Here is a 25095-nt window from a genome sequence, read left to right on the forward strand (position 1 = left end):
TAGGAAATTTCATACGCGCGAGAGAGATGTAATTTATAAATCAGAAATGTTACGGAACATTGCACATTATTAATTCAGATGGAAAACTAATGCGCAGAATCTTGAAATTCTAGGAAAGAGCAAGAACATGTCATGTCCTTGCACCATATCCGTGATCCTAGTTTCTTTTTTCAAACACATTTTACAGTTTCACCAATAATGATTCTTATATTTATAACCAATCCGCTTATATACTTGACTGCGTCAATGAATATCGGCAGGCAGACATTATAGAGATGCGATTTACATAATGGTCTATGCTGGTCACGCAAGCGTAGTACAATACAGAGTTGCACAATAAGATTGCAAATTATTAAGAGCTGCAAAAAGACTTCCTTGAAACAGCAGCTTTTTTTCGTAATGTCTTGAAACATGTACAAATATTACAGTGTATATAGACGTCAGCTATGTACACACGTAGATCAAAGAAATACTTTGGAAAACCATTACCTCATAAAACTATTTTAAGATAATACTTGTACATAAAATATTAGATGATCGATAGCATAAAACATTTTTAAACTATAGACCAACCAAATCTTTATAAAACTTTTATGTCGAAAGTAAATAATTTAATAAAGTAAAATATATCTTCTCTCGATTTAATAATTATTTAAATGAATTTAAAAGCAAATACAAGAATAAAAATATTCCCATTATCATGTCTGTCGAGGCTATTCTTAACAGCATTAGCTTTCAAAAGCTTTAGATCACAACACCTCGACATTTATCGCTACGGCAGTTTTTAAAGGCAGAACACGTGTTCTACGCTATACAAGAAGGGTGGGCGTCAAAGGAAACAGCCAGTGACCTCGAGAAGCGTCCGTCATATTTAGGACACCCGATAGACGATAACTATGCTCCAGGATGCCAGCTGATATAGAAACCGTGCGTATGCGATTCATCTCTATTAAGTTACATTATTCATTCATATTTTCCTCTCAATTCATTGATATTATTTAATGAGGATGGATATTATTATATCACATGTAATCATATAATCAATGCAATAAATGAATATAAGTAAAATATGAGCAGATTCGATATGAGCAATTTCGTATGTTAAACAGATATTTGAAGCATTATTATATGTATATTAATTACGAGTATTAATGTTATATATAAATTCAATAATTTAATATATTTATATTTGTGAAAGCACCTTTCTTTCAAATAATTAAAAATATTAAATTGTTTTCAATTATTTATTTCTATGCTATGTGCTTTACGCTTTCATTGGGTAATGTGTTCTCGTCCGATAGAAATGCGTGGGAGACATTTATCTCAGCTATCGTGCTAACTACTTTCAACAAAGCTGATTAAAAACATTTTTGGCGTGATGCGAAATAATTAGGTCACCCCAGATAAGATTTTATATTTCTGTAACAGCAATCGCGACGATTTCGCGACACAGGATGACGCTGAATGGGAAGAAACGGATGAACAGCGCCGATTAAAAAAAATCAGTTGAAGCTGATATGACTTACCAAACGATGACAGTTTGCGTAGCGGTTACGTTACTGCGATAATATTATACTGAGTATCCGGCGTGATGTGACGTCGCATCCAATATTGCATGCAGTGAGACGTGGAAAATAACATAATAAGAATGGAGTATTCTTATACTGTAGAAGAAGCACCTCCCGACGATGTTCCCAGCGTGGAGCACGACATTCGACGCGCGAAGAAATTTCTTCAGAAACACAGCACGGAATCGGGTGACAGCTTGCAAGCGGACCACTGAATTTCCTGCGATAAAAATTATGCAATTGTATTCTCCTTGCATTCATTTATTTCCAATATACATATAATATTTCATATACATTTACCGTAATAACTGTGTTCCGCTAAAGAGATCGATCTGATGATGAGACCATGGAAAAAGCAATTATTCCATGTCAATCCTGAAATTATAAATTTGTTTAAATTCTTTTATTATGAAAACCTGATATAATAAAATGAAGAAAAAAAAGAAAATTAAACAAAATAACGAACAAACAAATTATAATTAATTTATTGTTGATGATCCTTTCTAGATATGACCATCTAACTGAACTTTTAGCAAAAATACTTGCTGAGCAGCCGCGAAACGCAGTTGATATTTTCGAGGAGTACAGCAGAAAATTGAAGGAGGAGAGATTTAAGACTAAGACGGATCATCTTCGGGATCTGTATGTACCACCCGTGCAATACGACGATGCCAAGAAGCTCATTAAGCTCTTCCAGGTGCGGTCTGACAAGTAACAGATAATGAAACCGCGATACACACACTGAGTTTCCCTCGGATAAATAACATGCAAATGGCGCAAACGAGGCAAACTATAATCTTCGTTTTACTGTGCCTTTCAATCTTCCTGCAATCATGGCAGAGTGCAAGACAAATTGACGAGGGCGAGCAGGAGAGAATGGAGGATGAAGAGGAGGATGATAAGAAGAAAAAGTATCCCGATATGCTGGATCTTTTGTTTTACTTCGAGCAGACGGGTGTAGGATTGCCGCGACACGAAATGGTGTTACTTAATTTATCGATTCGGAAGCTGGCCTCCACCGTGCCCCTTGAAAATATTAGGTATTCAATTTGAATAATAGCTAATAGGTATATTTCAAACCTGGGTATCATATTCTGTTTTCTCCGTTTATTCACTATATCTATTTTTTTAAATCTTAATTCGTGTCTCAGGTTTTGGGGTAAAATACTTGGAAACCCCAAAAATTATTATGTAGTGGAAGCTGAATTTCAAGCGGATGAACTTGCTCGAAGATTAGAGGTGAAATATTAAAATTATTAAAATACGCAATTTCTGAAATGTTTTTTGTTGATCTCTGACACGCTCTCTCAAAGTAAATTTTTTTAAATATCATAAAAGATGTATAAATGTTTAATTCATAGAATATACACGTTTTCTAAAATCTTGTTTAACATTAAATTTACGACACTAAAAAAAATTAACTATGGAAATATTTATAATGTCGATATATTTATTATATACCTATATTTATATCTAGAAAGTTAAAATAAAAGAGATATCTTTCGCAGAGTATTAAAGCAGCTTTATTCGAATTTTCTTTGACTAAATGAATGTTTACTGCAGTTATGTATTAATTGTTCTGTGTTATAAAATCTTAAAATCCTCTAAGAATATCATAATGTTTTCTTTAAAAATAGCAAGAGACAGTCGAGATACAAACTCCGAGAGAGAAAGAGGAACTCGAAACGGCAGCAAAACTCGCGGAAAAAGAAGACGAAATGGCAAAAACCGAGAAGGAAGCCGTGGATGGAACCGTCGAAGCAACGGAAATCCCGCACGAGAATACGGGAATAGGAAAACCCTTGAAGCTTGTCTTTCCTCCGTTGCCTGTTAATCCGTGGAGACCGCTGCCGGAAGTACCGGTTGAAAGAATCGGGAGCGGTTTGAATAAAAAAGTGCGCGTTTACGAGCTCTCAATTACTTGGAGTATCAAAGGCGATGCACATTCCGCGCGTATAACGAAATTAATATTCGACTCGCATCGTATCGCTTATTTTTCTCTCCTTTTTTTAATAATCTCTCCACCTCTCACGCTCTGATGATATTTAGGTGTATTTTGTATGCAACGCGCCTGGATTGGACGAGTGGATCGAACTTCCGGCGATTACACCGCAGCAGATAGTAATTGCACGACAGATTGTTCGATATTGTACGGGAAACTTGGAGACACCGGTACGTGATGCCTTTTAATGAACGAGCCCTAGGTTAGAGCAATGTTATTTGTGAACACGTCCATAATGCATCTATAACGTTAGCCCACATATCGCCTTATTATCCGCGATATCTGGTGGCGAAACAATGTTAGAATTGCACGAGATGACTTACGGTAAAGTAAAGGTAGATGAATAGAGAATCGAGAGATTATGAATTACGGTAAAATTATAAAAGTTTTCGGTCAATATATGTATATAGCAATTAGTAAGAAGCATAAGAATATAATCGCTCTTTGGTAATCGAGCGCAATTAGCAAAATTAATTGAATCAAAGTTAAAATCAAACTATAAGCGCGAATATAAATTGATAAAGTTAATTTGAATTTTGAATGCTTAAAGCCGACTTAATCAATTTGTTTCCCATTATCTCAGCGTTGTTATGTTGCTTTCGTATTCACGGAGCAGATTCACAGCTTCCCGCCGTTTCCCGGTGTTGAGAAAAATTACCTTCGCGCACAAATTACAAGGATCAGCGCAACCACTCACGTTTCGCCGATCGGTTTCTTCACGCTTGGTGGAGAAGAGGAGGATGAGATAGAAGAAGAAAGAGAGAAGGGTAATACTTAACAAACTTGTTGAATCATTTTTCTGACGGAAAGGATGATTGAAAGAGATGAGAATTCGTAATAATTCTTAGTTACGTTAATCCTATACATTTATGCAAATTTCACCATTTTACATAGCAGTCTATGCAGAAGGGGAGTTAGTAGAAAACGTGAATTATGAACCGCTGTCGATTAAAGCTCTCGTAGATCCCACCATGTCAAATTGGTGTCATCATAGCCCGTATATTCTCAAACAAGGACGAATTAGCTGGTGGAATCCCGAGAAAGGAGACGATATTGTAGACGTATGTTAGCTAATGAATTATTTTATAGTTACGATTGTAAAATTCACAATTACGTGAAAATATGTCTTCAAGTTTTAACAGGAAACTTTTTAATTACTTACGTAGGAAGAACTCGAAGAGGAAGATGAAGTGGAGAGAGACGAAGTCAAGACGATCGAAAAAGAAATCGGACCACCTCTGTTAACTCCTTTGTCCGAAGATGCCACTATTGATTTTGCGGTACCATGGACTGTCAGGCAGTCATCATATCTGCAACCAGACAATGCAGTAGCTTTAGTCAGATCAAATGTATGGCCCGGAGCTTTCTCATTTGCAGTTGGAAAGTATGTTGTGCTAATTATTGAAATATATTTATTAAAATTTTAATTTAGAATCATAAAAACGAAAGAGAGAAGGAAAAGAAGAAAGCTATTAATTAACAAATATATTAAAATAATATTGCATAATAAAAGATATAATTAGCAAGCATAATATTAATATTAATTATATTAAATATATTATATATATTTATATCAAATATTTAATAAATTATATTGAATATATGAATTATATTAAATGTAATATAATTTATATAATTATATTAAATATACGCGGAGAGAATTTTCTTTTAGAATTTACCTTGAAAATCATAGTAATTGTGACAATATGGTATTGAAAGAGATTCTCTGGTTAATATTTATCACAATAAAAAATATTAATATGTATATAGTAAAATTAATCGAACATATTTTATATCTTATTGCGGTAAGTATTAAAATTTTTTATTGTGGTAAATATATATTAATCAAAGAAACTCTTATCAAATTTTTTCTATACCATATTGTCCCACGATAATCATGATTTTCAAGGTAAATTCTAAAAAAAATTTTCTCTGTGTAGATATTAGTATTGACGATGAATATTATTAATCTCCTCATAATTGCCTGGATAAAAATTCAAAAATATGAAGCATGTGCAAAATATTAATATGTACATATTAAAATTAATCGAATATAATTCATATCTTATTGTGATAGATATTAATTTTTTCATTGTAAATATTATCAGATGAACTCTTATCAAATTTTTCCAATATTGTCTCACAATAATTATCATGATTTTTAGGGTAAATTCTAAGAGAAAATTATCTCTGTATATGAATAATATGATTAAATATTAAATATTAAATATATTAATAATATTTAGTATATTAATAATAATAATTTTCTTTGTGTTTAACAAGAAATTTACTGTGACAAGAAAGTTATAAAATTTATCGCGATAGCGTACGTTATATTATGTGTAAAGTAATTTGAATATATATATATATTCCATGTCTTTCGCATGCGTATTTCACGCGCATTCGACAACCTCATCCTGCTGCGAGAATTTGTGGTCCATACTAACGGAAGAGGAAATTACATCGATCCGCAGTCACGTTACAAGGGAATTAATGCACGCGGGATTATGCTAATGCAATTTAAATATGGTGTCATTTTGCAGACGTTTCGCAAATGTGTACATCGGCTGGGGCCTCAAATACAACGCTTACAATTATAACCCTTTCAATATGCCGCCTGTTCAAAATCAGTACAAAATCGGGCCAGAAATCATGGAAATTCGCGACCCCATCGTCGACGAAGAAGAGACATGGCGAATGGCGCGCTTTCCACCAACGGGTACCCTTCGAAAATATAATATAATTCTGTAGAATATATGCTTGTTCTCACATTACCTCCAACCATTTTTCCACTCCACAGAAGCAGAAGAAAAGATGTTGGATGAAGAGATGGAGGACGAAGGCGAAGACGATGAGGAAGAAGAGGAATTTGAGGAGGAGGACGACGACGAATAAACTTTTCCGCGCACATCGCGCGTCCATTTGCGATGCATTTCCCGCGATTTTAAACGTTAACTCACTAGTCTTCTCACAGAGTGCGCTACAGGACGGTCTGAACTTGGCGGTAATGTAGGTTTCAGTTTAAAGCACTCCAAATGGTACCATTGAAAGAATCATGAAAAACATAAAAAACATAACTATTATTATAATGTAAAGTTACTTGAAAAGGAAAATATAATCGTTTATTGTGTGGTATTCACTTTGAAGTGTTATTCTCTTTATCGAATATCTATTTATTTTACTAAATATTGTCGAGCGTTCGTACTTTACCGATGGTACGCATTTGATCACGTGGTTCATGACGTATTGATCACGTGTGCTTGTCTCAGCTGATCGCTCTAACCTTGACACATCGTTGCTCCGTCACATGTACCGCCAATTATTATACTCGTAGAAAATTTGTTTATTTTGGACAAAAATGACTGAAGAAACTACTGAAATTGATTGCGTATTACGACCGATGAATTGTGAAATAAATTTGCTGTCGAGATCCGATGGTTCTACAATGTTTATGCAAGGTATGTGATAAATATTATGTTCGTAAACAACACAATTTTGTTAGTGAAATAGTATTTAATTGTTATTCTCTTGTATATAGGAGATACCACAATTATCGCAGGTGTAAACGGTCCTATAGAAGCAAGGAGTCAAAAAATGGCATATGATAAAGTTTCCGTAGAAGTTACATATACACCTCTTAAAGGACCAGCTAGTAAGTATAATTATTATAGAGATGATCTTTAAGTATATTTAAGTTTTTAAGTGTATTTGAGTTAATGTTGCATTATTGTTTACTGATGATTTCAGAGGTAGATGACAGATTAATTGAAACGTATATAAGGGAGACTTGTGAGTCTGCGATACTGGTCTCATTTCATCCTAATACCATGATATGCATTAATTTGCAAGAGATGCAAGATTCTGGTGGGGTACGTTCTTGTTTTGTCATTATATTAATAACAAATCTTCCCAATCAAAATAATATGCAAGTAAAATATATCTGTGAATAAAAAGAAAAATTTAATTTTCAGTTATTGGCTTGCGCTATTAATGCATCATGTCTGGCATTAATTAATTCAGGACTTGCTATGAAATTTACTATTGCAGCTGTAAGTTGCATGATAGAAAAAGAGACAGGAAATGTAATTGTAGACCCTGATAGCACACAATTAAAGGTATCTATAAATATAGAAACAATAATACATTATCTTTTCAATATATTTTTCATAAAAATAATTTCTTTACAGAATGCAAAGGCAGAGTTTACATTTGCATTTGATAGTATCAACAAGGACATCATATGCTGCCATAGTATCGGTCGATTCTCCCAAAATGAATTCTTAGTCTCCATGGATAAATGTAAACAAGTTAGTCATTTTATATTTGATTTTTATAGGGAAATCATAAAAAAATATGCAAATATAGTATAATACCATCTTGTTTTTTAAATATCATTTCTTCATTTTTTCCTACTTTTTAAAAATAAGAGATAATGTTAATATTGAAATAATTGCTTTTCTTACAATTAGTATCAATTGATACTGTGGTAGGATTTCAATGGTGAAAGGCATCTCTATGATCAATAAAGGATTAGAAAGATAGAGAAATATATTTACCAACTATAAATAAGATGATAGTATACATTGTTTCACATGTAACATTTCTTCTGATATATTTTTTGCTACGCTATATTTATAAAGTGAAACATGTTATTGTAATTATTATTACTAAAAATTGAAGAAAGAACAATCTCTTTCTTAACTTCTATCGATTATACATCTGCACTGCAGTCTGTGCTCGTTGCCAACAGAGGCTGCAACGTATCTCTTGATTCCTGCTGCCCTCTTAGGCAGATTGCTATAATACTCTTTAAATTAAAATCTTAAAAATAAATTTTAGTAAAATAATAAATAACATTTGCAAGGCACTTTAGATATATTTTGACGTTTTTTATTTAAAAATATATTTAAAAAATAAATTTTTTGCACACACAATATATTTATAAAATAAATTTTTTTATAGTAATGTTAATATGCAACAGTAGTTTTTGATATAAATTTGCATAATTAATTGCATTAATTCATTTAAAGAAATAAAATACATTTTTGTTATATGTGTACGTATTAATACAACTAATTGTACTAAAATTTATATCATAAATTATATTATTGAATATTAACATGCTGTAAAAAATTTAAGCAAAATTGATAATAAATCATTAAACATATTAATATATACGCACTAGTAGAAAATAATGAGCGTTTAATTGATATAGTAGATTATGAATTTGATTAATATTAGGCTCTAGTAAACTATTTGTCTTATTTTGAAAGAGATCTACATCTCATTCTACACATACTTACACATGCTTTTCTGCCTTTTTCGTATAATTACTTACACACTGAAAAAAAGTTGTTAACTTGACTAAATCGTTTAACTAAATACTATTTTATTAATTGAATATAGAAATATTTAAATTAAATACAACACATTAAATAACATGTATTTGATTTCAATACTTATATATATATTGAATTAACAAAATAATAATTTAGTTGAACGCTAGTGAAATTACAATTTTTTTCTCAGTGCATATATAAACATATTATCTTAATATTCAACTGCAAAGACAAGCAAGCAGTAATATATATATATATATATATATATTAATTTGATGAAGTCGCTAATATAAAGTGATATATAATAATAACTAAAAATCTTTTCTCTGTGCGCGATTTACATAATATTCGAAAAATATTCCCTTATGCAAATAAGCTTAGGTTTCAATGTTCCATTTTGTTCGCTTATTATTTGTATTTTATTATCGAGACGCTAACGAGATCTCGAAAGTGAATGCACTGGAAATGCAAGTTGCATTCAGCGCGCATTCGGCTTTGGCGCGTTTAAAGAGGAGCGGATATCTGTCGGTAGAGCCACGCCCGATCGCCAATCACAGGTAGTACCTACCATCGACGTGTATCCTTTGTGTCCTCTGGACCCTTTTAGTACCCTCTTTCTAGCTCTCGGGAGTTCAGAGATTTAGTGGGATGAGAGGGAAGGACGGGGGGTTGGAAGGTAGGGAGCATCTCGGGACGTCCATTAAATACAGAAATGAGCCTTCCAAGAGCACCTCGAACGGGTCGGACCAGATCCTCTCTGGCCGGGCCCAAGACTAAAAGAGAGATAGAGAGAATAAGAAGGGCCGAGTGAGAAAGAGAGAGTCCAAGCCGGGTCAGACCGGGCCACGTTTAGCTGAGGTCGCCCCGGGCCCCCAGACCATTAACAAGGAGCGGAGCAATTTATGGACCGGCTCGCTCATTTCCACTTTATTATTATTTTCTCATCTCATAGATGGTCTTCCACGTCGTTTTGTTCTGCCGCGCCTGCCCCCTTTCCTCTCCTACCCCGTCGCTCCTCGCGTCCAGCAGCTTCATCCTCCTTTACCTTGTATCTCTCCCTTCGTTTCTCTCTTTCTCTCGTGAAATTAATACCCACGGCTGAGCCGGGAGAGCCACCGGCGAGCCGCGGCGACTCGGCGATGAACTCAGAGAAAGGGTACCTTCTCGGATGGGCAAAAAATTGCGGAACGCGAAATATTATTGCGCCTCATCGCCTCCTCCTGTCCTCTCGCGGGACCTTACATTGGTCATAATTTTGACCGCGTTCACCGGTTTCTCGATATATATATACTACGCCATATACGTATGCGGAAGTTGACTATGTTTATGTGCACGTTGTATTAATTATATATTACATGACGTAGTTTTGTAGCTACTCAACAGCTCACTGACTATGACGCGATGCCACTTATTGTTAGCACGAAAGAGATCGTCGTGTAGTGCTTCCTATCGTGACGATTGCTTGTTGTAGATATGTAATTTGTTACACACTTAAGTAAATGAGACATTTCACACTGAAGACTTCTATTCTATGCAGATTTTTCGGTAAATAAAACATGAAAGAAATAAAATTACATGATAAAAGTTTATCTGATTACGACAACAAATTGCAATTAGTACAATAGTGAGAATTGATTGCATCAAATCCATTTTAACGAGAATTATTTCTTACACTTTAATATCTTATCTATCTTTGAAGCTAGCGATATACATTGCACATTATTTCCACGAAATTCTATCTCATACAAATATTCTACTCATAAAAAATATTCCAGTCGCGAGAGAAAGTAACACTATCGGTAGTTTATTTATTTTAATATTTTTCTTTGCTAAATAAACAGATTTTTTTAATGAAAAGCGAATATCTTACATACACAAAGAGAATTTTCTCTTAGAACTTACTCTGAAAATGATCGAGAAACAATATTGGTATTAGAGGAATTTTATAAAAGTTTCTCTAATATCAATATTTACCATTATAAAAATATTAATGTCTACCACAATAAGATATAAAATATGTTCAATTAATTTTATCATGTACATATTAATATTTTTATTGTAATATATATTAATCAGAGAAACTCTTATAAAATTTTTTCAATACCATATTGTCCCACGATTACCATGATTTTCAGGGTAAATTCTAGAGAAAATTCTTTCCGTAGAAATGTTTGAGTTGAATTAAAAAAAAAATTTTTTTATCCGACAGTATTATCAATATATTTTTCGAGATAAATTTGCTGTCGGCATTTATTTTTATTTTTATTATGAGTATCGTTCCTTCCACATGTGGATTTTGCTTGGTATAAGTTCGCGTGACGCCGTATGCTGGCCGATAAATCCCCTGTACGCGAGTTAATTTTAAACGATCACGACTTCCAACTGCGATGACAACGTGTATACGGCGATCTGGCGCGGTCCCTGCTCTCCTCGTATATTATAAAAGATTTCCGCGGCGATCCTTGTTGCGCTTAACTCTCGTATTCCTGAGTTAAGAGCCCTCGGATAAGCTCTCCATTTTACGATTCGGACCTATAACGCTCGAAAGCGCGTTTCGGAGCAAAACAGGCGCCTTTCGCTGCCTCTGCTTCGAGGAGGTGGACCTGTCCGGGTCTTTTTGGTCCTCGTCTCTCTCTTTTCCTCTACGGGTTCGCTCATCGCCTTGACTCGTCCCTTGAACCGATGCTCGCCCATTGGCGCGAGGGTAGTTGTTATGAAATTAGCATGAGCGATCGAGTTAAGGCCGCGAAGATAATCGTTTCGAGGGTACAGCGCGAGGGATTGGTGTAGACCGAATGCTTTGCCCAATGCCGCCGATCGTAAGGTCCAGGATGCTACCTTCATCACATCCCATTGGCCCAGGACGATTTACGATCGTCTTGCCCCAAACGTCTTTGGTCGTCCGTGCACGGTGAAGGAAATCGCGGTTCATGGCTCGCAATTAAGAATAGCGATGTCTCAATGGATGCCGAAGTGCTGGTCAGCTCGTGTCAATACCTCGATTCCGATTCCTGTATCTTCTTAATTTTCAACCGTGATAGTTGTAATAAAACTAAAGAAATATTATTCAATTTTTCATTCATTGCGATTAATCTCTAAATCAACGTAATGTAATTATTGTTTTATATTTTTCTACTTTCGAATAATTTATTGTAAAAGAGGGCTTAATTATGTTAAGTATTTTTATCAGAGTTTGAATAATTTAAAATCATGTAAATATCGAGCGGGGAAATCATTTATGAATGTAAGAAATGTAATAGAGACACCAGAGGCCCGCATAGTGTCAAAGCTGAAATTCTATATAGATATTAGCTGGCAATGCCAAAAAGCAGCGAGAAAGCCGGAGAAGAGCGGCGCCAAGTCGAAGGCGAAAGTCGCTTGACGCGTGACATGACTGAAAGTGACAGCCGCCGTGTGTAGGACAGGAATCGTACGTCGAGGAACTGACACCGGAGGGATCGGGGACCTCATCTCTTTGCCGGTCAGGGGGCCCCCAGGTGTAGGCTTCTCCTCGTCGAGAATGACGAATTCTCATCATTCGTCTCGTTCGCTGAATTTATCAACGTACTCCGTACTAACACATCGACGCGCTTTTTCGGATACGAAATACGCGTATTATTAGCGAATTATTATTATTACCGCAGAATGATTAAAGAGTCAATAAGTTTTCGTTTAACATATTCAGAATAGGCTGTTAACAGCGACTGTTACCAACCTTGACTTTTTATAAATAATATCGTAAGATATTCACTTATGAAATATTAAAAGAAATACAAAATGTTCATACGAATGAATATTTCGCGTCCTTTTATTAAGATAAAACATTCGAATCGACAGCCGCCTTGTGTACGACAAAGATTGCACGTCCATCAATGGATGGTTCAGGGACTGTTTCGTTGGCGAGAATTTCAGACAGGTTCTGGATGGACCTCCGTGTCGAGAATGATAGATTCCCATCACATATCTCAATGATTAAATTCTTTATTATTTTGCTTCGAGAAGAATATTTAATTTACTCAGTATACGCGCGTATTAAATATTCATATATAATTAACATTCAAATTAAAAATAAAAATAAGCATTTTCTCTTTTTAAGCATTTAAGCATCAGTATCTTACTTTTTTTCTCATTTTTTCGGCATAAAAATAGTCGAGCAGAAAAATAAAACAAACATAGTATATAAATGCGACGATAGGAAGCAAATAAGGTAGCGTGATTGGACGATATCATTCTAATAAATTACGATTGCGGGAATGAGTATGTACAATAATTGGTCGGCCATGTCGATAAGTGGAAAAGCCGAGGATGATCGTAACGAGAGGAAGGGCAACGAACGATCGCGATGAACACGAGCAGTATCCCGCGGCGCGACATTGTCCGATCGGATCGCCAAGTAAGATTGATGGTTTCTTAATAACCGAGAAAAACCGGCAAAACGATCCGCTTGCCGCGACACTGCGGGTGGTCAACAGTGCGCATTACACCTGAACAACACGGTTTTTCTTCGTCGACACTTGCCTCTTGTACGCTCTCCATCTCGGAGCCTACGGAGGTTTTTTTCACGTTTTTAATATCTAAATCACAAACGTCACCGCGAAATGCGATCGATTTCCGGATGACAAACTCGATACAGTTATATTAATTTATATTAGCAGATTATACCGACGAAGAATATTAGTCTCGTTTTATTCGATTCCATGATCATGAATCACTCACGGGATGCGATTACGACTCCCGTGGGTAAACTAATAAATGATCTAGCGTATAGTGTTCTGCCCGACGATCTATGAGAAGCTCGTCGATCTTCTTTTTCCGCGCGGAGGGAGCTAAGGTAATAAGAAGAACGAGCTGGGTTTCGGCGTCAAGGTTTCGCCTACGTCGATGAGAGCGAAGCGGAACCGACGAGAGAAAGAGAGAACGAAGTCAGTTTGGTTCTTGTCACATTCTTGTCAAGCGAGACACCGTGCCACGTCAATCTCCTCCTCTCTCTCTCTCTCTCTCTCTCTCTCACTCTCTCTCCTTTGGTACCGGATGCCTACCTCCGATCGACCATGAAGAGTCGGAATGGATGGATGGACGGACAGGTGGACAAGCGCTCGATGCGTCAGAGAAAAATATAACCGGCGCTTCCCGACGCAGCCGAACTGCCTCATTAGCCCGGTTTTATCCGCGAAAGTGTATTCCGGAATCCGTGCCGCGGGCGGCGGCTACCTGATAGCTGCCTCTTAGTCTCTCAGTCTTCCCAGGAGCTTTTTTCACACCGACGGCGTAACGTTCGTCACACTCGCACTTGTGGAGAACCCTGTTTATGATATCTTGAAATGTAAATTGAGACTATGTACTGTGAGAAAGCTCATAATTTTAAATATATTCCCAGTACATTTTAAATTGAGAAAAGCCTATATAAAGTTTAAATAGTCTTATTAAACAATCTTAACATAACCGATTAATCTCAAGAATTGCCAGCACAATCGGGATGTCAAGAATGCCGCTAATTGGACTGAGACACGCGTTATCGTGAAAAGACTTTGTTCTCCCTTATATCTCGAAACTATTTACACGACGCGTCAGGCTGTCTCATCAGAAATGGTGCGGTCACTGCCGGTAGCGACTCTGGCAACCTGCAGAGTCGAATGTAAGCTCTTGAGAAAGATGGAGAAGGGCAGGGTCCGCCAAAAAATACGGCGGCGACGGGGCCCAATTCATCGCAACAGCTCGAGCCATCGATCAATCCACCCCGGCAGACGGAGGACGGGATAAGACACGAGGGATAGAGAGGGAGAGAGAGAGAGGAAGACAGAAACGAGAGAACAGAGAAGAAACGTTATGGAAAAGGTAGCCAGCGCAAACGTTGTATCCGATAGGACATTAATTGACACGGATGAAGGAGAGAAAGAGCTAGTGATCTCTCATCCACCGGAACAAGGAAGGTACACATCAATAGGGGGGACGCGTAGATGCAAAACAGTTGGAGGTGAAGGGGTATATACGAGAACAACGCATCCGTTCGTTCGAGGCAGCAACGAAAGGACGAAGAAGACGAAGAATGAGCTCTCGACGTCGTAGGCGGAGCTTCTGGCTTTGTGAATCGGTTTCGCCGCTCTCGTGGCATTGGCTATCCTCGTAAGATAAGGCTTCTGTCTCTTCGGTTCTCGTGCGACCGATCACCGTCTTCCGTCACCCACGTGATCGGCCGATTGTTTCTCCTTTCGTTCCCGGCGCACCCTTCGTTCCTCTTCGCGTCGCAGCGCAAGCCGCTCTTCCCTCTGTCCACTGCGAGTCGACTTTTTTTTCTTGCTCTCCCCGTCCGGGTCTCTTCACATCGGTGGTGAACCAAGATTTATGCGCGCCGCCAGTTGAGACGTTTGCGCCAGGAGATTGAACGCGATACCGGGCAGGGTTACCGTGCCAGCATACGCGGTCGACTCTCGCAGATCATTCTAAAATATTTGAGCCCTTCGCCGTCAGAGGTTTAGAGACACGCGCGTTCGTAATGAGCCGACACCACGCACTGACACACTCGTGTCGATCAATCATGCGCGCTCCGTTTCGCTAAGACCACAATGTCAGCTGATCGAGCAGCTAAAATCTTCACTACTCTTGCTAACCTTCTCTGTTAAACACAAAATCTATCAAATACATTTTAATAGAAATATTTTGTAAAATATTATATTTTACAAGATTATATTTAGATTTAAATTTATTTCATAGATTTTGTGCTCTTTATTTTTCATTGTGCTTTACGTCTTTATATATTTATATGTGTTATATATTTTATATATAAGTTTTATATATATGTTTTATATATTTATTTTTAAATATTAGATATTTGATATATTTAATAACACGCATATTGCATAAATTATTAGCTCCAGTTTCCTCGAAAAATCACCATATTTGCTCTTTATTTTTTGAGACACGGAGACTTCGATGTTACGCGCGATATATAATTTCGTTTCCTTTCCTATCTTTCATATTTCGAGAGGCTAGCAGAAATAGGAAAAGATACACACTACTAAAGTATAGCTGGATTGCCTTCAGCGAGTTACGATTTCAGCGGTCAGATTCGATGAAATAACATGTTGCCTTAATCTGTGAGCTTACTACTGTAAAATTACCCCATAATACACGACGAGGAAACTATTCAGTTGAACCTGTTAATAACAACGATCCGTCTCGTCGGTTCGTAATTATGATGTCCGGCTGATTGCGTTTTACAACTTTCACCGTAAACTCCCGAGTCGACACCGTCATCCAAATATCTTCCTACGGCTACACTTCTCAAAGATAAATTGTCTTAACGCGTATGAACGTCTGTTGCGATCGAAATCTATCATCCCGCAATTTTAACGCGCGTTTCGAATCGCCGCGTAATTTCCACCTACCTATGTTGCGCAGTTTGCAAAGCAACCACAAAGTCGACGCCGGTTCCATCGTCGTTGATTACGTTAAATGAGAGTTGCGCGTCCGCGCGCGACGTATCGGCAATATTAATTCGCGATTCCTTTTAATTTTCTCAAGCGAGGCCCACCACCGCGCGGTCCCGTCATCGCCAATCAATATGCTAACGAGAGCGAGGGGTGGAAAGGGGAGGGCAAAAATAAAAATCTAACGAAAGGCAGCGGGAAGCGAGAGAGGGAGAAAGAGAGAAGACGGGGTCGGTAATCGAAGCAGTCGTAGTCGGCGAAGTCGCCTCTGGGTACCTCTTCCTTCTAGGTATCTCTTTTGAATGTGCGCCGGCCAATTAAAATAATTAGCGACGAAACGAACGAGAGCGGGTTTACTGCACACGATTATTGATACAGATAAAGAGCGGAGGCACACACAGATAGATAGACGGACGCGAAACGACGCGAAGCGAAGCGATGGGACGGACCTGATTTAATAACCATCGGAATAAAACGTCTCTCGCGCGAGCATAGCTCGTGGCTACGGGCCTGTCGGCGCAAAAATCCGAGACGATCCGGAGGGTCGATGAGAATTTAAAGCGATTCGCGCGCGAGTGTTATTAAAACGTTGGCGATCCTTTATGTAACACGGGGCTGAGGAGTCCCGCGTGGAGTCGCGTCTCCCCACAGGATCGAACCGTTTGAAATTTCGATTAGACGTTTCAATTTTCGCGAGCACCCCGCGATCAGTATCGCGACACAGGAAAGGCGGCCGTTCCGGATCACTTTATGCCGCTTTGTCGAGCTTTTATCCCCCTTCTCGGGGGAAGGAAAAAAAGCGTTATTTACGGCGAATTTAATAAACGCTAAAGCGGGCTTCTCTCTCGCATGCGACCGGCGAAATAAAAAAGGAAGGAAAGAGGGAGAGAAGCGCGCTAGCGCACGATGTGTTTTTGCAACGTGTAGCAGAATTCGTTTAATTTCTGTATTAAACGGATGCGGACCGCGGAATAGCAATTCAGATAATGGCATACCGATTAAATTCAATGTAGCGCGGCGCGTCTAGCGGGGCGTCTGCTTCAATTACTTTTTGCGCTTTATCCGAACTTTAATCTTTTGTAACGAAACGATTATTTACGACGAGATTGATTTAATAACGATACACGGCCAACGTTTCTCTCCCGTACGTTGCTCGCGGCCAACGCGAAATGAAGAGAATCGACGAAAACTTGTCTGTGGAAAAAATCATATACACAATACAATACCTATACACGATAGCCAACGGCTTCGTTTAATTTCTCGATTGAACTTTTCTGGCGCGAAAAAGGCATCGGGATTGAATTCGACGTAGACACACGAGAAGGGCGTTTGTTTTAATTATATTATCATCGCTTGTAATAGAGATTTTTAAAGATCCACGCGTCTAATGGATTATTTAAGAATGGTCTGCGCGTATGCGATATAAGCGATACAAGCAGCAGAAGAAGAGGATTAACGATGGTTAATGTCGCAAAACCGGTAATTGCCCGTTAAGGATCAAAGAGCAAGGGTCAATGATCCCTGGACAGGTTTCTATTCGAAAGCCGAAGTAGAAGCTGAAACGGCGGACAGGTCGTGTTTCAAAGACAGTGCAAGAGTCGAAAGGTTGAATAGAGCGTCGAACTCCCTTTAGGCTTCGTTAGTCAGCCACTGACTTATCAAAGAGCAACCTCACGGCCGATACAATGGCTGAAAATCCTCCGCGTTGCTTCCCTTAAAAGATGGCCCGGCTGTCTCGTAAATTCCGGCAACGCGAGGACCCGCGCAGTCTGTTACTACTTTGGCAGGCACAGCCTCTACACGTTCGCCAACAAAACCCCCAAATGCTATTACGCTACGTTTCGACAGAGGGCTCGGGCGCAAGACGGTAATCGATTACGCGCCCGTTCTCGACTTTATTTAGCGCGCGTTACGTAGCAACGATATTGAAGGCTAAGTAGCGTATTCTCGTGACAATTGCCATAGTTTATATTCTTCGAGCTCATTTTAACGAAACTATAAAAATATATATATATAAAACTAAGAAGTCACCAGTTGATAATTAAAAATGGTAATAATTTCATCAACCATATCTGGCTACAAGTAATATTTATTAAAACTTTACGACGTTTCGGCCCTTATCAAGTACTACATAATACCGCCTTATTATAACAAACGCTACTTTTTTGATCTTAGGTCATGACGTGATGTAATGTCATGATAATGTGTTACGAACTAACTATCAAAAACCGAAACTATAAAAATACCGTGGTAAGAAAAATGCCGGAATTTCTGAATACATATTCACGGATGCGCGAATTTTGTCCCCTAGGACTAAAGTCTTACCGCGAGAAACGCCAGATGCGTCGAAACACGGTACCGCGTTCCTTAGATTAAGAGGAATGTCGGGTCGAAGATTAGACCAGAGCGAGGCAAAACCGCCAGAATCCGACGTCGTCGTTCGCGACATCGTTGTCGTCGTCGTCGTCGTCGTTTACTTTGGCGAGCGTTTAGGCATTGTCCTGTTGAGGGACCGCTTCCACGGCGGAAACCTGACTCGCGTTCAGAACCGTCGGGGCGGCGTTTCATTTATTCAAAGTAAGTTATTGCGATCGGCCCGGCCACTATATTACGGGGCGAAGACTCCTCTCCTCCTTCATCCATTTCTCTTTTGCCGTTTCCGTCTCCTTCTCGCCCGCGGACCTTCCTTCACTCGCGGTCGAGAGTATCGGGCTCCCGGTCTCGATTTCCAGGTAAGATATTCATCTAATTCCCCCCCGATTAGCTGACCATGGACGGCCGAACAGCAATCCAGACTGCCTATATAAGCTTTTCAACCATTTAGACAGCGGCCACTAACTTCTCGACGACCGGACAATCCGTTATATCGCTTATAGCGCGCTCATGCTGGACGGAGATAGACATCTGGCATTCGAGATGCGCGTTCGGTATTAATTATATCGACGACTCGTAGTTATTTATGTCGTCTCGCATTTATTACGCAATGTAGAGAGTTCGAATTTCAGCACATACATATGTAAAATTTATCCGCGTTTCTTCACAACTCGAAGAATCTCAGTAAAATAGATCGAGATAAGATGGGTATGTCGATAGAAAATAAAATGTAATCAAAATAGACGAATATAAGTTGTAGCTGATTGCGAATGACGGACGATGATTAATGAAACGCAGGGATTAGCCGTAGACCGACGTTCTCGAACGTAATCGTTAAAAGAGCGCCGCGGATCTCTCACGATCGGCTGACAGATTCATGACTCGCGCGAGCGAACGCGGAAGCTAATATGTGAATTCGTCGCGAATATGTGAATACCGGATATCTGCGCGCCCGTTCAGTATGCCGGTGGGCGCTACGGGGCTAGGGAAACCCCTGGGAAATTTCTTGACAACGGCTTGCACGGAGTAGAGAGAGAGAGAGAGTGGCTGGATGGAGGATGCGGCGCGCAACGTGAGAACAATTTGCAAGCCCGTGGCGGTTCGTAACATTCCTAAGCTCAACGGTAAACGGTTATTCGGGACGCGTCCTCGTACGTTTGTACGTGCATGCGCGGGCGTGCTTCTATCCCGCGACGCCGCATGGAATTCCGGAATTCGTTGTTGAATTCCGCTCCTCTCTTCCTTCGACGGTGTGTCGTTCCTGCCCTTTCTCTCTCGCGGCCTCATTCGTTTTCTTTCCCGTGAGTGCGGGGACTACGAGTTACTGCTTCGTATCTTTTTATATCTCTCATTACGTCTAGCCCTGTCACGAAGCCACTTCAATTGCGGAGGATAATTCATTTTGGAAATCGAAGATATATCCGTAATTGTCTATTACCCGATGCTTCTTAGCCTAGCATTTTTTCATAAATCAATTAATAATATTCGGCAGTTTTATATGTCGTCTTTGTAAAACTAACACGTAATCGATAAGCATTAATATTGTACGTGCGAAGCTTACCTCGGTGTTCTAGAAACCTCTGATTTTTCCTAAGATCTACACAAATATAAATCATGGTTCGTGCGCGATTTAAAAATTCATACAAATAAAATAAAGTCGAACAATTAATTCTGTGTCTATCAGGGGCTGATTTTTTTTCTAAGTTTTGGATCATTTTAGCGCGACGAATGTGCGTGGCCGAAAACGTTGTTAGGAAGAGAAAAGAGCGACTAAAAACGTCGCTGCCGGGAAGAGGAGGATTGTAAACGTCGGGACGCGAGTGACACGCGTATTTCGAGCACGCGGCAACGAAATCCCGTCGGTTCTATTTGTGGGGTGCCACGGTGATGTTTCACATTGACGTCTCGACGAGCCTCCTTGGGCCTCGTCTTCGCGCGCGATGAATCTTCATCGTTGGAAAACTTGAGCCTCGCGCCCAGCGCGATCTTCTATCCCTGAAATTCGACGCGTTATTTTATTGGTATTGTAAATACGTCGTTTCCGCGCCGAAACGTAGATACCCTGTTTTCCCCGTGTGACGTGCGGATTTGCATCCGCAAACGTGTTTTTTCTTACATTTGTTCAACGCAAACATATCGCAATGCTTTAATACTATATTGCTGATGTCTTCGTGTCTCGACGCGCTATTAAATATTTCTTTCGTTACACGTAACATATGTATGTACACAGCTTTTTTATAGCTTCCGCGTAGTTACACTAAAATTTCAACATGCACAAATAATCTTATTTCTAAATATTTATATTACGTTTTGCGAAAGAAGGCAAATACAAGGCATAAACTTGGAGCAGATGCTACGCATCTTTTTCGTCTCGCGTACCCTTCATTCCCGCAGGAAGGGAGAAGGAAAGGGAGAAACGTAAGGGTCGGTGAAAGGGAGGTGGGTGGAGGTGCCGCGAGTGTAAGTAACGAGTTCAGAATTTCATTAGCGGACGGGCGGCGAGATTATTTTAAAGAGATACGGAATTACCTGATTAGGAGGGAAAAAGTCATTAACTCAGGCGAAACTAATTAACGCTAGGCTCGAGAACGGCTCCTCTTCTCCTCGTGGGTTCGCCTTTAGCTCACCGCGGCCGCGAGTCTTTTTCGCATCTGCCATTTCTCTCCGTTCATTCTATTCTCTCCCTTTTTGCGCTCGCGCGCCAGTATGCGCGTAATTATCGAAGGAAAATCGATTCTCGCCGCTTTGTGATCTAATCAACCGAGAATTGTTTTCATGTACCAATACCTCGCGCATACATTGATTGCGTTGGCATAGAATTGATCAGGATTTTCGTCCTACCCTTAATACAGCGGAGAATAAATGTGGGAAATGTGAAAAAGGCAAGGCCATTTTTCATCGTTACGTTCCATATAATGTAATAGCTTAGATTTAATTTTTCAGCGCGATATACAACGCGTTACGGGGAGGGAAAGAGTGTTCAATGAATTATAATTGGACTTTCCACTCGCGAGGGGAAACGGGAAAGTGGCGAGCAAGATTATCGGGAGTATACGGGGAATCTTGCAGGCGTAGAATAAGGAGGGAAGTGTAAACAATAAGTCTCGCGGCGAAGGGTTGAGCCTGGCTAATCTTGTTATGGTTATGAATCGCCGCGCTCGGGATAATGCTGTCTACTTAGGCGAGCCATCCGGGTTAATTTTATTCGCTCGGTGAAACTTGGAGACATTCATCCACCTGTCTGCCAAATATAATATGTCTTCGATATCTGACTCGCGTCTGATCGATACCTGATTCGCGTTACTCGTTTTCAAGTAAACATGATACAGCGACATTATGAAACATTCCACAACTGCGAAAGTTGTCTAATTATTATCGATTGGGCAAATGTTTGAAGAGAGAATTTTCATTTTTATTTCTAAAATAAATATGTATGTGTAGGGAACGAACAATTATTTATATATATATATATAATCGCCCATATGACTCTTTCCACTACAGTGTTAAGATTATCGCAAACAAGATGGCCACGCGATCTTGTCATTTTGCGCTTCCTCGCACACCTCACGATAATCATCGCTACAAGTTTCAACGTGTGCATATATTATATTATAATATGAGTATATTATAAGGCAGATGTATATATAGGGTATGATAGCATCTGATTAACTATATTATTTCATATCGAAACAAAGTTGGCTGGAATCTATTTATATTTAAATTTATAAATTCATTTGAAGAACTTGATAATTATGAAGATAATTGAGTACATAATTTTTCACTTGTTTGAATTATAATGTTCTTTCTTTTTATATCTGTAATAAAATCAAGCATATTTCAAGAATAACATTCTCATGTAATTCTCTGTAATACGAAACTGATATTTTGTAATATAATTTTTCTCGAAAATTGCAATGCAGAAATAATAATAACAAAATAAGCTTTCATGGTTTATTTGAAAAATAAGGAGACTCATCGTATTCGAGTAATTCCAACCTTCATATAAGATTCTATAAATAAAAATTAATTATAATTTCATCCGTTCATTTAATAATAATTCAAGACGAAATAACGTAGAATGCTATTTCTCAACTCTCATCACGACGGTATTTCTCACTTGAATGGAAACCATCGCTCTATGTTAGTCAAATTAGCATCGAGAGTTTTTTTGCCGTATATACCTTATCGCGATTTACGTCGTGTCTGTGAATACACACGTAGTTTACACGACGTATCTGCATAAACATATCGCGCTCGTTTCTGCGCGTTGAATCTTTCGTTGCTTCGTTAGGGAGAGACGAGAGAAGAGCAACCGTGGCTATGACAGTTTATGATCGCGATAGGAATTGATAATTTACTCATTCGAGATGTGCACGAGCAGGTGGCGGTGGATGCCATCCATTCCCGTCATTCAAAGTGTAAATTAATTTCTCCGTGAATCATCGCGCGAGAGGCCGATGCAAACGGAACATTTCGTTGCGCAAACGCATCGGAAGAGCCACCCGCTATGCCGCGTCGTTATTAGAATAGTAGTCGTTGCGGTATATTTCGTCGACGATATCGCGCGAGATCATCCTCGATGCAGGAATAAGTTCGCACGTATATACATAGGTATATACGCTAATTGTACGGAGACGTAACGAACGGCAATGGTGCTATCCGCGCAGCTTCGTTAACGCCGGTAAAGAACTGCGCTTTACGACGCGCAATTATTGCGCTAATAATTTATCGCGGCTCAAGCATTCGCGGGGCGTCCGTCCGCGTCTGCGCGCAAACGAGAAATATGCGATGCGTGTGTATATGAAGAGAGAGAGAGAGAGAGAACAGCACTATTTTTTGCGCGTACCTCCCAAACACCGGGGCTCATCCGCGCACTGCCCCGGTGCTAGCTAGGTAATACCTGGCCGGAATAAAATTGCTCTTGTGTTGTCGCGCCAGGCACTCGCCACAGATCATCCCCTCGGGGTTCTTCGTTAAGCGAGGAAATTTTAAGGTTGCCGCGTAAAGCTGCGACTAAAGCCGGCGACAAAAATCCTCGAGTTATGAGGCCGGGCACACCGTTTTAGCGTGCAAGCATCCAGGTCGTTTCGGTTCCCGTGGAAGGGTGGCGAAGAAGAGGACTATTCTTTCCCTTTCTCGCTCCCTTTTTCTCTCTCTCTCTCTCTTTCTCTCGCCCTTTACCTTTCTTCCCTGCATGCAATTCCCATGCATATCTGCGCGCTTCTTTACGAGGAACATCTTTTTTCTCCTGTCGTCGTCGTCGCCGTCTTTCGGGATATTCGGCGAGAATATGCGAGAGACGCGCTTTACTTTCGGTACCTCTTATACCCCTTAATCGAAAACCACCGGCGCTACTTTTCCGTGGAATAAAATAACCGCGTCTATATGCGAAATCGCCAGCTTCTTCAGGTCCCGATCGATTTTATTAAGACTATACTCGGGAGAGAATACGACATTTAATGTCGAAAAGGGGAAAAAAAGCTTTCGATTTTTATTCTTTTTTTCGGGGCTTCCGACATGTCACGTCATGCGCATAATTAACGTTATTTATCCCGGCCGCCGATGCCCGATGGAGGAACATTAATCTATCGCGTCGGCGATAATTAAATTTATTCCGTTTCAATTATAATATCACCGGCGGACAAGATGATGCAGACAGCCGGTGTACGGCGCGTTTAATTGCAGGTGCCGTCCGGTCATGAATTTTACGGGGCCTCAATTTTCTATATGTCCGTCCCGAGCGAAGGGAGGAGAACTCTCTTCTTCCTTTCCCGGTCCATCGGATGGTGTCCATCGCGCGCTTTCGATATTTATGCAACGTCGCACCGACATAACGATGATCGAGCCTCACTCAGCGTGTTATGCACCGATGCACCCGAGAATGCAACTTCATCCGGATTGTCCGGCGGGCATTCCGGGCCGGGCATTCCGGCCCGGGTATTCCGAACCGGTTTCGGTTTACAATATAACTTACGGCGGGCAGAAAACGGACGACCGATAAGCTGATAAACAAATCTCCCGCTACCGCACGGGCGATTATTCTTCGCGCGGCGCGCTTCTGCGATCGTTACGTCGGCGAACGGCTTTTTAATCGAGACAATTTGTCGCGAGTCGCGCGCCGTTTTAATTAATACCGTATTAAAAACGTTGATTCGTTGAACATTACTCGTTTCGAAAAATATTACGGCATGCGAAACCTCTATCTCTAAATGAACTCTATTGAAATTAACGATCTTATCGAGGTGTCGCTTATTAAAACGTTAAATCCGCGCCGCGTTGCGTTCTTGCCGAAGAATTGATTAAAAACGATATAAACGAAAGACCGTATCGCATACTTGCGATATCTGGTTAGAGCGTTTGTTAGGAGATATCTGGAAACGCGTCTT

The 25095-nt window shown here is 39.5% G+C and overlaps 2 protein-coding genes across 5 annotated transcripts in view; both read left to right on the plus strand.

Annotated features, from left to right (window-relative positions):
- The first annotated feature begins 1622 nt into the window (after window positions 1-1622).
- Window positions 1623-6568, plus strand: Rsph4a (Radial spoke head protein 4a). Its single transcript, XM_085482118.1, has 11 exons — window positions 1623-1767; window positions 2076-2265; window positions 2409-2608; window positions 2720-2807; window positions 3206-3463; window positions 3618-3740; window positions 4187-4337; window positions 4468-4631; window positions 4737-4954; window positions 6114-6289; window positions 6371-6568. The coding sequence occupies exons 1-11, from the start codon at window positions 1649-1651 to the stop codon at window positions 6463-6465; spliced, it is 1782 nt and encodes a 593-aa protein (XP_085338244.1). The 5' UTR covers window positions 1623-1648; the 3' UTR covers window positions 6466-6568.
- Window positions 6569-6819: 251 nt separating this feature from the next.
- Window positions 6820-25095, plus strand: part of Rrp46 (exosome complex component Rrp46) — a 153914-nt gene continuing 135638 nt past the window's right edge. For 2 of the 4 annotated variants that reach the window (XM_085481963.1, XM_085481964.1), the window contains exons 1-5: window positions 6820-7028; window positions 7109-7222; window positions 7318-7439; window positions 7542-7685; window positions 7758-7877. In XM_085481963.1, coding sequence (XP_085338089.1) covers window positions 6929-7028; window positions 7109-7222; window positions 7318-7439; window positions 7542-7685; window positions 7758-7877 — 600 coding nt within the window. In that variant the 5' untranslated portion in view covers window positions 6820-6928. Of the gene's footprint in view, window positions 7029-7108; window positions 7223-7317; window positions 7440-7541; window positions 7686-7757; window positions 7960-8039; window positions 8472-25095 lie in introns of those variants that run through there. The other 2 variants (XM_029318498.2, XM_029318495.2) reach the window with 2 other exon arrangements.

Source organism: Nylanderia fulva, unplaced genomic scaffold (genome assembly GCF_048542155.1).
Source record: "Nylanderia fulva isolate GAGA-0341 unplaced genomic scaffold, ASM4854215v1 Scaffold2, whole genome shotgun sequence".
Classification (NCBI taxonomy): Eukaryota; Metazoa; Arthropoda; class Insecta; order Hymenoptera; family Formicidae; genus Nylanderia; species Nylanderia fulva.